Below are 13,204 nucleotides of genomic sequence, written 5' to 3'. Positions count from 1 at the left end.
GAAGATCTCTAAAAGCTTATCTTTACTGATTAACGTTCAAAGTGACACTAATACATTCATAACATCTGAAGTAGGTCACCAGAATCCATAGTAATAACATTCATTTAAGATAAGGCATGTCGTTGCCGCGTCTTCCTTCTGCTTCCATGATACCTACACCAAAGCGCTTTGAACTTCGGATAAGGCGCTATATAAATAAAGAGAATAATAATAAAAAAAATAATAATAAAACCAACAATTGTAATAAACGTGCTTGGTTGTCATGATAAAAACAATTCTGCATGCATAACGGTATTATAAAGATGACAACAGTCTTCAAGAATGCTAAAATCAGGAAAGAACCGATCGCACGTGACCCTGGGTTTCAATTCTTTGGTTTTTCGGGTCTTGTATTTCCAGGAGTCGGCCATTCCAACACACCTGGTCAAGATAGTGTGGAAACAAAGACATGGTCAACCCAATGTTTCAGTTTTCAAATTAAGTTTGTTCTAGCTGCCCACATAGTTGCAAGTGGTGTTCTCAGACCCAGAGGACAATAGATCTGTTAGACTTGGGTTGAAAATATGTATTGGTTCAAATATCATGGCTACAAAACAAAAAACCAAAAAAACCAGGGTTATGTCAGAAGACCTTATGATGTCAAAACATCGGACGATTCAGCGGCCGGGGGTCAGACCAATGCGTCCGATAAAAACAATATACGTCAGTGGCTGAAGACTGAGAACAACACTGGAGTAGCCAGCGGCAGGAACTGCGAATAACATTCCGAAAGTGAGAATCACGAGTGCATAAACCGTACCCTCAAACAATGCCGTATGTATCTTCTTGTGAGAAAAAAAAGGGGGAACAGCCAAGCATGAGCCGATTGAAATGACCACATACAACGTAAAGTAGACATAAAACTATCATAGCCGTTGTTGTTGCCTTTTAAAATATTATTTTTCATCAGTCATTAAAATAACCTGACACGAAAAAATTACCAGCACCTACGAATATTCGTTGGGAGCCACTAAGACAGAGAATGAATCAGAAACAGATTCTTGTTCCAGAAAATGCCTCCTTCCAACACTTTGACTTGGAAATGTAGACTGTACTCGATCAGACTTTGTCACAAACTTCGTGCATGCGTTATTCAAATCACACAGGGACAAAAAGAGAGGAGAAACAGATCAGGAAGAAAATATTGCCCGTCTGCTTGAGAGACACAGAAAATGACACAAATACTGTGATACTTCACAAACGATTTGGCTCACCATCTCAGATTTATATGACCAGGTTGTTACATTTGATAAGGCCATCCCTCTACTCGGATACATACACAAATTCGACCTCTGACTACTTTCTCTGTGCAGAGGGGGACTTTGATCAAATAGATTAATTTCTTCAAGAGCCATACCTCAGATATTGAACCGAAAAGTTGTTACATGAAGGACTGTGCCTTTAATGCATGTACCCAAAGTACGAAAAATATCGAGTCATGCACGCGCTTACCGAGTGATGCGCGGGACCATCCTCCGGGATGTCGCCCAGCAGTTTCTCACTGACGGAATTCTTGGGCGACTTTTCTTTCGCGCCAGTCTTCTCTTTCGAGCTGTAGTCCGACATTCTCCTTAGCGACCGTCAGTCAGGCTCTGCACTTCCCTTTTCCTTTTACTCACACTGGTAAAAATAAAAAAAATAAACTAAGAAGGGAAAATGGCTGTGGAGAAGCAGCGGTACGGAGACTCTCCCAGTTCCAGACAGAGGAATCGGGGCCTGTCCACAAACACACGCGGTAGGCTACGGTGAGGCCGAGCGCGCTGAAGTGTCACTGCCCTGAGATCCGGCGAAGAGAGAAGTTGAGGCGTCACTACTGACGTGCAGACCTACTGAGGACAACGTATAGTGGTGTGGTGTCACTACCCCACTGAGGACAACGTATAGTGGTGTGGTGTCACTACCCTACTGAGGACGCACTCCCGTCTCAATCTACCCTGGACAGACGGACCTCACCGAGACAAGGGGAGAAAAAAAGCGCAAGTGTCTTATCGGAACATCCCAACGACTTATCAAACAAACCGACACCTACCCAGCCCCCCCTTTTCCACCCCCTACCGTGCCGGGTATACTTGTTCGTCACCACCCCCAGTGTATGTACCCCTAACACGAGCCTCCACACACCCGGCCCGGATAAGGTTAGCCGACGACGGATAATTTGTGACATAGTCCATTTCTTCTTTGGATATATATATACGAAGACCAGAGAGAGACGGAGAGAGAGACAGAGAGAGAGAGAGAGAGACAGAGAGAGAGAGAGAGAGAGAGAGAGAGAGAGAGAGAGATAAAGAGAGAGATATGAATCGGCATAATGTTTTAACAAGGATTCCGGAGTAAGCATGTATTGCCTTTTTACATCCAGCCCTACACTAATGGACAGACAGACCGCTGAGAGGTATGGATACAGAAACATTAAACAAAAATCGGGTGTGGTACTCAGTTTACCCCATGAGCTAAATATGACAAACACTTTATACATGTGTTATAACAAGACATTCCTCTCCCCACAACCTTGCAACCAACGATTTAATCATGACTTCAGACATCCTGTAGTCAGCCTCACGACGGAAGCCAGCGAACAACTCGGAGGTTGCATGTCAAACGATGTAACGCTATTTGTCCAGCCACTAATCGCACAGTGATAACGTTCAGATAAAGACACTGAAATCAAGCCACCTGGGTAGGTAGTTAGTGGGTAGGTAGGAAGTTCTACGTGTGGTCCAGTTTAACTGTCTACAATCTGGTTCAGAGGTAAGCTTCTCTAAGCAAACCCGATGCAAACTCTGGGGCCACAGCGAGTATTACAGTGAAAGGACCTAATACGGGAATGCATGTCCATCGTAATATCTGGTGGGTCTTGTGTGCTAAAAAAACCTCTGGGCAAGTACAAGAACAGGGTCAGCTCGCAGATAGCTTTTTTTCAAGCGTTCTCCGAGGAACCCCTAAAGTGGTTTTTCTCTCTCTGTTTTTTTGCTATTTTGTGTGCTGAAGTTTGCCAAACGGACAAACAAACAGGTTCACAAAAACATCCAATACTCCATTACGAAAACCTCTGACACCATTTTTCCACTTGTCTTTTTCCACTTTCTTGATTGGAATAGGAACTTGAGAGGCTATGTGAGCCAGAAGGATGCTTAGTTTTCTATTCTGCAATTCTTTCTGTGTGAAACAAAAATCGGCTTCAACGTAACGAGGAAACAACACACGCGTATACAGCCAGATCGGACCTGCGTTTCAAGTTACAGGAAAAAATCCACGTCGGGTCTCCGTGAAAAGTTGGTGCCTTCGGCAACTTCAATGGCAACAAAGTGTCTTGTAGTATGTAAATCAGGTCCACTTACTCTACAGTCGACCTTGTGTTTGTATGGGGGTAACAAGCCCTTGACACGGGGTGGGCTCATACATACCAATGCCGGTGATCGGTTCTTCAAACACAGAGCAAGGCATGGCCTTCGGAACTTGTTTATTGCAAGAACAAAGGGCAAGAGGTCATCTGGTTGTGTTGAGGGGCGTGAATAACCTAACCGAAGGTAATAATGCGTTTGTCGGCAATATTGTTTGCAACAACAAGACTTGAGCAAGAACAGCTCGCATCGTTATACTGACACTGGACACACGTATCTTCCTTTTTGAAACTCTTTCAGGAATGTTCCAGAACTCCTGAACTATTGACTTTAGTCTTACAATCTCTTTTGTGTTGGCAAAGCATCCTGAATGTGTAAAAATAATACGATAGGAAATTACTTCACTTGAGTTTTTGTTGTCGGTGTACCCACAAAAACTGCACGAAAACATGTTGTTTTAAACCTCAGACACAATCGGCATCTACGTCATTGGGCAAAGCACATCATCAAGACGAGTCAAGTTGAAGTCTCTTGAATAAATGCAACCATTCTGCATAAACAATTGACGGTTACATTGTATTTTGAATTAGATGGAAATTATATCCCCTTTTGTCCGTTCTATGACGATAAATAACAATGTAAATTATATCCAAATGAAACGTTTAAATTGACCGCTTTGTCAATGTTTATATCATTGTTCATTATGATTATATGAAACATGTCAAAATCACAATGTGTGTGTGTGTCAAAAATCAGATCATCTGATCAGCCCAAACACTTTGCCATGTCAGCACGACACATGTGTATCCCGGTCAACAAGCTGTGTGTACATCACCGTCTTGATTAGGTTCACTATAAAAGTCTACGTCTTTCTGTGTTTACATCGGTATCAGTAGGAGCAAGATACCGCATCTGCCGACTCCCTTGAGCTCAACATCCCCCACACCAAACTCAAAACAGCAGGTCAACGCTCATTTTCTTTCCAAGCACCTCGCCAATGGAACACACTACCTCTCCCCCTCCGTCAACAACAGTCCCTCGAATCATTCAAATCTGCACTCAAGACATTCCTTTTTTCCAAATAATCCATGCATTCTACACTGCCCACCCCCATGCCACCCTGAATAACTGTACATATTTAATGGTTGATGGTGTGTGTGTGTTAGTGACTTTAAGTCTCCGTGTGTGTGACTGAGTGTATGTGCGCCTTGAGTCGCCTGTTGGTGAGATATGTGCGCGTTACAAATATTCGTATTATTATTATTATTGTATCATGCTGTCCTCTTTAAGTCATCAAGAGTTAAAGAAAACACGCTGTTGACGATAACCTTCTAATCAAGTTGAAAACGATATGCTATGTTTACATAGGCTACTTGCACATACATGTTCAGCAAAAAATCCTCATGCGAAGTTGTCCTGATTAGGTCAGCGACAAGGAAAGTAATCTCTTACTGATGGATGTACTGATGTCAATTTTGTTCTGGAGGTAGGTTTCTGTGGTCAAATGCGCTTTATAATAGAAGAATGCTCGGTTACTCCGGAGAATAGAATCAAAAATCAATTAACTTATTGTCCTATTGGTCTTCTTCTTCTTCTTCTTCTGCGTTCGTGGGCTGAAACTCCCTCGTACACTCGTGTTTTTTGCACGAGTGGAATTTTACGTGTATGACCGTTTTTTTACCCCGCCATTTAGGCAGCCATACGCCGTTTTCGGAGGAAGCATGCTGGGTATTTTCGTGTTTCTATAACCCACCGAACTCTGACATGGATTACAGGATCTTTTTCGTGCGCACTTGCATTGGTCTTGTGCTTGCGTGTGCACACGGGGGTGTTCGGACACCGAGGAGAGTCTGCACACAAAGTTGACTCTGAGAAATAAATCTCTCGCCGAACGTGGGGACCAACTCACGCTGACAGCGGCCAACTGGATACAAATCCAGCGCGCTACCGACTGAGCTACATCCCCGCCCTGTCCTATTGGTCATGTTGATTGTCTTGTGTGTGATTTCAATTTTGGATGTTTTTCGTGTAAGCGTTGTTAAACTGCTGTATTTCCTGTTTATATACCCATTCAGACAGAACTGCAGCAACTGCAGCAACAATAAGAAAAACTTGAGAAAAAAAATAAAGGAATGAAAATGTCCACGCGTGTCCAGGAAACAACAACAACAACGAATAAGGCTCTCAAGAAAGTTTTCATTCTCAGGTCAAACCCCTCCGAACAAACCCATTTTAAAAACGTAACAAAACGCATACAAATTGTCTCGGTTCCGTACTGAGTACTTGGTCGAGTTTTTTCCCCGCAACCTCTGTTACATTTGACATGACCGGTACGAATTGGAATCACCAATCGGGATGTTACACAGGTAATCTGAGACGAGAAAAACATTAGTCATCTTTGTCTCGGTTCCGTACTGAGTATTTGGTCGTTTTTCCCGCAACCACTGTTATATTTGACATGACAGAGCAGACTGGCCCGACACGGTTATCGATATTGTCAAGGGCCACGAATTTGCAGGACGTCACTCACTGATATGGACAACACTCTGATTAGGCTGAGTGGCTGAGACCAGACTTTTTCGTTTGTCCTTCTGGTGACAGTAATTAGCCTTCATTGCTGCTGGCGTTTGCTCTACATTCTGACTACAACCTGTGATTGTTATCCCATTGTTCTGCCCATGTTGAAGTGCATACTTTACAAATTAATAATAAACAAAAACGACAAAGAGGCATTCTTTGAAAATGATATTGAATATAAGCATTCTTTAAAAGGGCCTGAAGGAAATTTGTATGACCACCACATTATAATCTAGTGTTTGAAACTTGTGTCTATAAGAGGCTATAGGTCAAATGCTTTCATTCTCTTTGCTCTGTGACTTTATCTTCTGTGCTGCTTCTTTACCGGCGTGTTTAACATACGCTACATGTTGCTCCTGTTTTGTAGCCGCATTTCCGCAAAGCTGTTCCACTCATGATGTTGTGTTAATAGATTACATTATTGTTTGAAATTATCCTTTTCAAGAAATTTCTTTCTTCATGGAGATGTGTTCTCGTGTCCACAGAGAGCACCCCCCCCCCTCTCCCTACAGGATTAAAACGTAAATTTTAACAAATCTACGTCGTAAGTTGTCGTAAACAACGCCATCCAAGTATTCTATATTGCTGTAGATGCTTTTAGCAACACTAGCGTGTAAATGACAGCGACTGCCTGACCACTGACACACTGTGTGTTTTTACACTTGTGGCCACAGCTGATAGAAAGCTACATGATCCACAGACACAAGGACACCCATTCATCTCACTCAAACAGGATAAGAAGATACACGCAGAAGACAGTTAAAGATGCTAGACTTCACAAAAGTCGACTACAAGTTAGAGATCATTCTACGATGATATGTACACTTCCGCATGACACCATTTGAATATTTTCACCACAGCATATGCTGGCCCTGACACATATCATTGAAATCTCAAGTTTGTAAATCTTAGCTTCTTTTTTTCAGCGTTTGCGTGGGATTGCTTAAACAGAGGGTACGACCGTGGCATTGGTTCGTTTTCCCTTTCTGCGCATGTCTTTGTACGTAGGGATGTCGTTTGAAGTCGGCAAAATGCCGAAAGTTCGTTCAAGTCACCGAAAACTGTGCCGTCATTCCGACAGATCTGCTGAACGTTTCTCACTGGGGGGATAGTGTGTGGGGGGGGGGGGGGGACGCCAAAGACTGGCCGTAACTTTGGAAAATTGCCGAAACTTTATGGATAATTCGGTATATTTGCCAAAGGAGATAAATCATAGGATTGTGCGTAGATTTTCAGACCCGCCAAATGCCTGATAACTTAAAAAATAGTACAAACCATGCCCAGATTTGTGAGAGAGAAATTAGAGTTTTACGCCCTCACGGCAAAGCCATTAGAGGCATGTTCCCGGGTTTTAACCCGACTTTAGATGAGATACACAAGTGATATGCGTGTTTAGGTGGTATCAGCCATCTGCACTTATGGCAGAATGACCGAGGTCTTTTACGTGCCACTGTGGTGACACGGGGGTGGGAGATGGATACCGTCTCTGGGTCTGCACATAAAGTTGACCTGTGTCCGTCCCGGCCCGGATTCGAACCAGCGACCTTTCGATCACAAGTCCAGTGCTCTACCACCTGAGCTACCCGGGCCCCTCAGATGTGTGAGAATGAATCAGAGTAGGTAAGTACGCGGAAGACTGCTCCTTTTAAAGTGAGGAGGCCACATGGAGGCAAAGGTGTGGGGTTTTGGGGTTGTGATCAGCTGAGGTATGCGTAATCATAACAAATGTCTGTTCACTGAAAACTATTCTTCTCTCATGGATCTTCCCTAAAAGAAAGAAAGAAAGAAAATGAAAGCTGTCACGCTAACATGTGTTCAAGTTTTATATACTATTCTCGTGTTGTTTTGTATGGGTTTATTTTGGTTGTTGTTGTTGTTGTTGTTGTGTTTTGTGTGTGTGTGTGTGTGTGTGTGTGTGTGTGTGTGTGTGTGTGTGTGTGTGTGCGTGCGTGCGTGTGCGTGTGTTAGTGTGTGTTAAGCGATTCGCAGAAAGTCTACATTTAAATTCTTCCAGATGGTATCCTCAGACTTTTTTTTTTTATCTCATGTATTTTCGATAAACGTCTTTGATGATGTCATATCCGGGTTTAAAAAAAAGTTGAGGCCAGTGTCCACGCGAAGATATTTTACCACACACACACACACACACACACACACACACACACACACACAAACTGACTCTGCAAGCAACGAGGCTGTTGTTTTGTTGTTGATGGTGTTGTTGTTTAATAATGTACAAGTATTGCTCTTTCCGCAGTTGTTACGCTAAACTACTCTGTGATGGTTTACATGGTGAAGGAATATATTTTAATAACAGACAGAAAGAAAAAGTAATGCCATTTTTTCTCCCCTAAAATGCTCAACCTTAAGCACTCCGAGGCCCCTCAAACTGACTTCGCGAAGTCGAGTTCACCCAATAAATTCAGGAGTTAGAACGATGACGTCACTGAATTTTTGGGTAAAAAGACTTCGCGAAGTCAAATTGGAATATCTTTACATAAAGCTCGCTGGCGACATCGTTCTTACCACCGAAAGGCGCAGACTGGTACAGACACACCAATGTATCAAAACTAGAAACACACTGGAGTGCTTCAACCCTGGTAAGGGACCGCAATCAATAAACCTTAAGCCCTCATTACGGGACACTTGTTGACAATGCCAAATGTACAACTCACTGTGTCCCCTACTTTAAGGTCGTTGAGTCAATCATTTTCAAGTGAAATATTCACACAAGAGTCATTTCTCTGACACGTTGTCATCGTAAAGCGTTCTCAGTCCTGGTGCGTCGCAACAAGCCCAATGAATAAAAGGTTAACAATAAGCAAGGGTTGTGTGTGATACATCTATGTAAGGATAAGACAAATCATAGTGATCGAAGTAATACTGGTCGTTTAATACTATTGAAAAGAACGCAAAGTGTTTCTTTGGTGGTGTTTGTGGCTGTGGCTGTGTGTTGTGTGTGTGTGTGTGTGTGTGTGTGTGTGTATGTGTGCGTGCTAACGTGCGTGTGTGTTCGTGCGTGTTCATGCGTGCGTGCGTGCGTGCGGGTGTGTGTGTATATGACATTGTGTGTGTGTGTGGGGGGGGGGGGCTAGTTTAACACATATCTATCGTCATAAAGATATGTCACAGTTCAGCAATACAAAATTAGCCCCGAGCCGCCGGGCAACACCAAAAAGAAGTTCGTTCTTGATAAACACTCGTCTGTCATCATATAAAACGACATCAAGGTAAATCGACATTCGACAGGTCAATATATCACTTACTTCAGAGAAAACGAGGGTCCTTTCTTTGACCTACACCTAGTATCGTACAAGATTATGAGCGGTTAATCGTTACTGGCCAAACAGCCAGAGGCCTTTTTCACAAATACCATTATTATCATCGAAAAGGGCAAGCGACAAAAAAACCTACCAATGCCAACAACGGAGGTGTCGTAATTGATACTTCCAAACTTTCTGCCTATAGAAATCGAGACAGATTATCTTAAAGATATGTTTCCTCGTGCATACCATCGTGTAAATCACCACCGATCCGCCCAGGAGAGCATCTTGTCAATCGGACACATGCACACAATCTACAGCTTGACAGCTTACAGTGAAAAGCGGGGACTTTTGATGAATTAGTTTCATCAATATGAATATGTGTAATGAATTCAGAGACAAATTTCCACTCTGCACAAAAAGCTGCCAGGCAGTTGACTTTTTTTCTGCTCTCTGTTCAGGGTAGGGATATTGTCTGCATTAGTTTCATAACTTACACCAATGTCAATATGTATAATTATTCATCGAAAAATTAATTCATTGAAAAATGTCCACCCTGCACACAAAAAGCAGGCAGGTTGTTGACTTCTAGCATGTGTTGGTTTAAACAAGTTTATTCAATAAATTCCATTGGTACTATTACCGCGTACATGAAATAAGGAACATGGAGCACAACAAGCTAGGCTTATGAGCGTACTCTTAAAAGCAAATGAAATTTGGCGGACGATTTTAATATAACAAATTTGAAATAATGTCAAAATAATAATGGTAAATTATGGTAGACAAACATGTAACAATAAAAGGAAAAAAAAAAGAAAAAAAAACAAAAAGAAAAAAAAACAATGCTAAACTAACAACAGTTCTCACACGCGCTCGCACACTCACTCGCACACACACGCATACAATGACTTCCACATGGTTGAAAATAGAATACTACCAGAAGCATGTGTTCAGGTGTAAGGATACAGGTGTTCTTCCAGTACCGGTGTAACACGAGAAAATTACTCCCACGAGATTTTTACTCCGGAGTAAACATTTCGTACGAAAAGGTTACTCCCTGTACGAAAAAAAGCACTCCCCCGTTGCACGAGAAAATTACTCTCCAAGACAGGTGAGTTCCGAGTAAACATTTCGTACAAAAATGTTTCTCCCCTGACGAATAAATAACGAATAAACTACTTCACCCCAACACGAGCAATTTAACTTCCCATGTCAGGTGTACGAAATTTTTACTCCCTTGTCCCCTGTTAGTCTTGGTGGTGGAAGGGGTGGAGGGAGGGTAGCGCGACATTCGTGTGCGCGAGATCACTTATTGGCATTATCCCTTCGCCCGCATCCCATTTTTGCGTACGAGATTTTTACTGGAAGTAAAAAGAAAGGGTAGTAAAAATTTCGTGGAGGGAGTCATTTTTTCGTGCCTTGGGGAGTTCTTTTCTCGTACGAAAAGTGTACTCGGAGTAAGAATTTCGTACGAAATATTTACTCCGGAGTAAATTTTTTGTGGAGTAAAAATTTCGTCTTCCACCGGTCTGTGTCGGTCTACATGATGGTTTAAACGGGACGGAATGTATATCTAACGAGGAGAATGAAGGTTTGAAATTAGACAAACGTACAATTGCAAGTGCGATCGTTGAAAGCAGAATTCAAAACGGACAAATTAGTTGCGAAAACATCGTAAAAGCCTAAGGCCAAACAAAAATATATGTTGGTTTAGGGTAACGTAGGTCGGCTTTTTTGTATTATTTTTTTTATCATTTGTTAGGTGATTTAAAGGAGGTTACTTCCCTTAGTCTCCGTATGGTTCGCAAAATGTGCCAACAGGGTTTTCTTTTTCTTTTTTTTTTTTAATAAATGAAAATAAAGATTTAGGGTCGGCGGGAAAAATAGGGTCGGTCGGGTTACCCTAAACCAACATATTTTTATTGTTTAGCCTAAGAGATAATCCAGTGCTGATCATGCACCAACATGCAGATAGTCATCGACACCACATGCAATTTTGTAAGGACATGTACCAGTCGTGGGGACAGGAATGCGAAGGGGCGCAGGGAGTGTCATAAAAAACATTCTCCGAAAAAAAAAAACACGAGAGGAAACGCTTAAACGCTACAGGATTTCAAGGTGACAAGATTTTTGCTTTTTACTGCAATGCAGTCTTCTTCTTCTTCTCGTTCTCTCCTTCTCGACATCCACTCCTTTGCACGCACGAATGCCGCCGTCTTCTTTGGGGCCGCCAGGTCGCCAAACAGCTACTCTTGCAGGGGAGTATCATCCGGCCAAGCTGTGCTTCTTTTTACATTTAGTCAAGTTTTGATTTCTTCCTGCAGCGGGCATTCGTTAAAGCTTGACCTGAAGAGTGGTTTTGCCTTTCGAGAGGAGAACAGTAGCAGGAAAAGACGCACTGCATGCATGGGAAGCGAAACCATTCACATCAGTGACTTATGAGAATCCTGTAGGCGTGTTCATGAGAAGAGCAATGCATTTCATGTTATCGCACCATGATTTGATAGCTAATGGTGTTTTGATTCAGGGCTAAACAAAATCCTTATTCTGTTCACTTTCGCGAAAGCAACTCCCATTGGCTAACAGGAGACGGGCTACAAACCACTTTGAGTGACTGTTGATACCAAAGAAGCACTTATTGATCCCCACTGTTTTTAACAGCACTGGGCAACACTGGCGAACTCAACACTGAAATTGTGTCATGTCCCATGTGGGGTAAGAAAAGCACGAGTGCGGAAAAGCCTCGATCTTCTAATGGAGTAAGTGTCTGCTTCAATAACAAGACTCGGACAGACACGTGTGAGCAATGCCAGGAATTCTTCTCTCTTATCTTTTTTGTGTTTTGAAGGACTCTCCGGATTGCGTGCAGCGCTCTGGGGACCCCCGAACACGCTTTAAACAAAAAAAAACTCCCCTCTTATCTTTTTGTTTTTTGAAGGACTCCCCGTGCAGCTCTCCAGGGACGCACACGCTTCAACTTTAATTCAACATTTCAGCAGCGACAAAGAGCACTGACCTTTGCGACTTACCACTTATACACACACACACGCATACACACACACAGCACGCACGCACGCACGCCGCGCACGCGCGCACACACACACACACACACACACACACACACACACACACACACACACACACAAATCGGCATCCCGCATGTTTTCACGCAGAGTCTGATGTTGTCGAGGAAACGACATTCTCATGCTTCCCATGTAAAGAAAGAAAAATGTAGGCCTAATCATAAAACAATAATTGAATGAATGATAAAAAAAAATATTAAAAGTTGTGCAAATAAGGGTGCACGCACTAGCCCCAAATGAAGGCAATATAAGACACCCCCCCCCCCCCAATTATCAATCAATCAATATGAGGCTTATATCGCGCCTATTCCGTGGGTACAGTTCTAAGCGCAGGGATTTTTTTTATTTTATTTTTTTTTATCTACTAACAAGCAAACAATAATTTATGTGTTCCATTTTCTAAGTGCGTGGGAAAATTACGGCATCGTTTTTCCGCAAGTTCTGACAAACAAAGGGAAGTACGCGCTCTAAATGCATGTTGCGACCCATCTCGTCATCGGCGCTTTTCCGGAAATGACCTGCGCTTTGTTGGAATTCCAACAATGGCCGCCATTGTAGGAATTCCAACTTTGCGCTACGCGATTCTAGAAATGTACCGCGCGCATAGTGAGAATTCTGCTCTTTCTTAGAATGCGATGTAAAATGATACAAGTCATGATGGCCTATGATGATCCTTGTGTTTTAAAGTGATCAATGCTTAGTCTTGAAAAAGCAGATGCATTGTATAACGCACCAAACCAACCGAATTACAAAAAGCAAAAACACTTTTGATAACTTCGGCGGGCTGTAACAACACAGTTCAACGACCCATCCCACTCGACCAAAACGCACCAATTTTACGTAATTTTTAACGTTTCAGATCTTACATTTTACAACAACAAAAACACAACAAGAGTGTTCC

The 13,204-nt window shown here is 42.5% G+C and overlaps 1 protein-coding gene across 5 annotated transcripts in view; it reads right to left on the bottom strand.

The window, feature by feature from the left end:
- Nucleotides 1–13,204, bottom strand: part of LOC138974707 (H(+)/Cl(-) exchange transporter 7-like) — a 139,627-nt gene that overhangs the window by 52,519 nt on the left and 73,904 nt on the right. Inside the window, exon 1 of one of the 5 annotated variants that reach the window (XM_070347453.1) lies at nt 1,492–1,908. The exons of the other annotated variants lie outside the window; for them this stretch is intronic. Coding sequence (XP_070203554.1) covers nt 1,492–1,605 — 114 coding nt within the window. The 5' untranslated portion in view covers nt 1,606–1,908. Of the gene's footprint in view, nt 1–1,491; nt 1,909–13,204 lie in introns of those variants that run through there. 5 annotated transcript variants of the gene reach the window in all.

This window comes from Littorina saxatilis, linkage group LG1 (assembly GCF_037325665.1).
Source record: "Littorina saxatilis isolate snail1 linkage group LG1, US_GU_Lsax_2.0, whole genome shotgun sequence".
Lineage (NCBI taxonomy): Eukaryota > Metazoa > Mollusca > Gastropoda > Littorinimorpha > Littorinidae > Littorina > Littorina saxatilis.
This window is presented reverse-complemented; position numbering and strand designations above follow the sequence as displayed.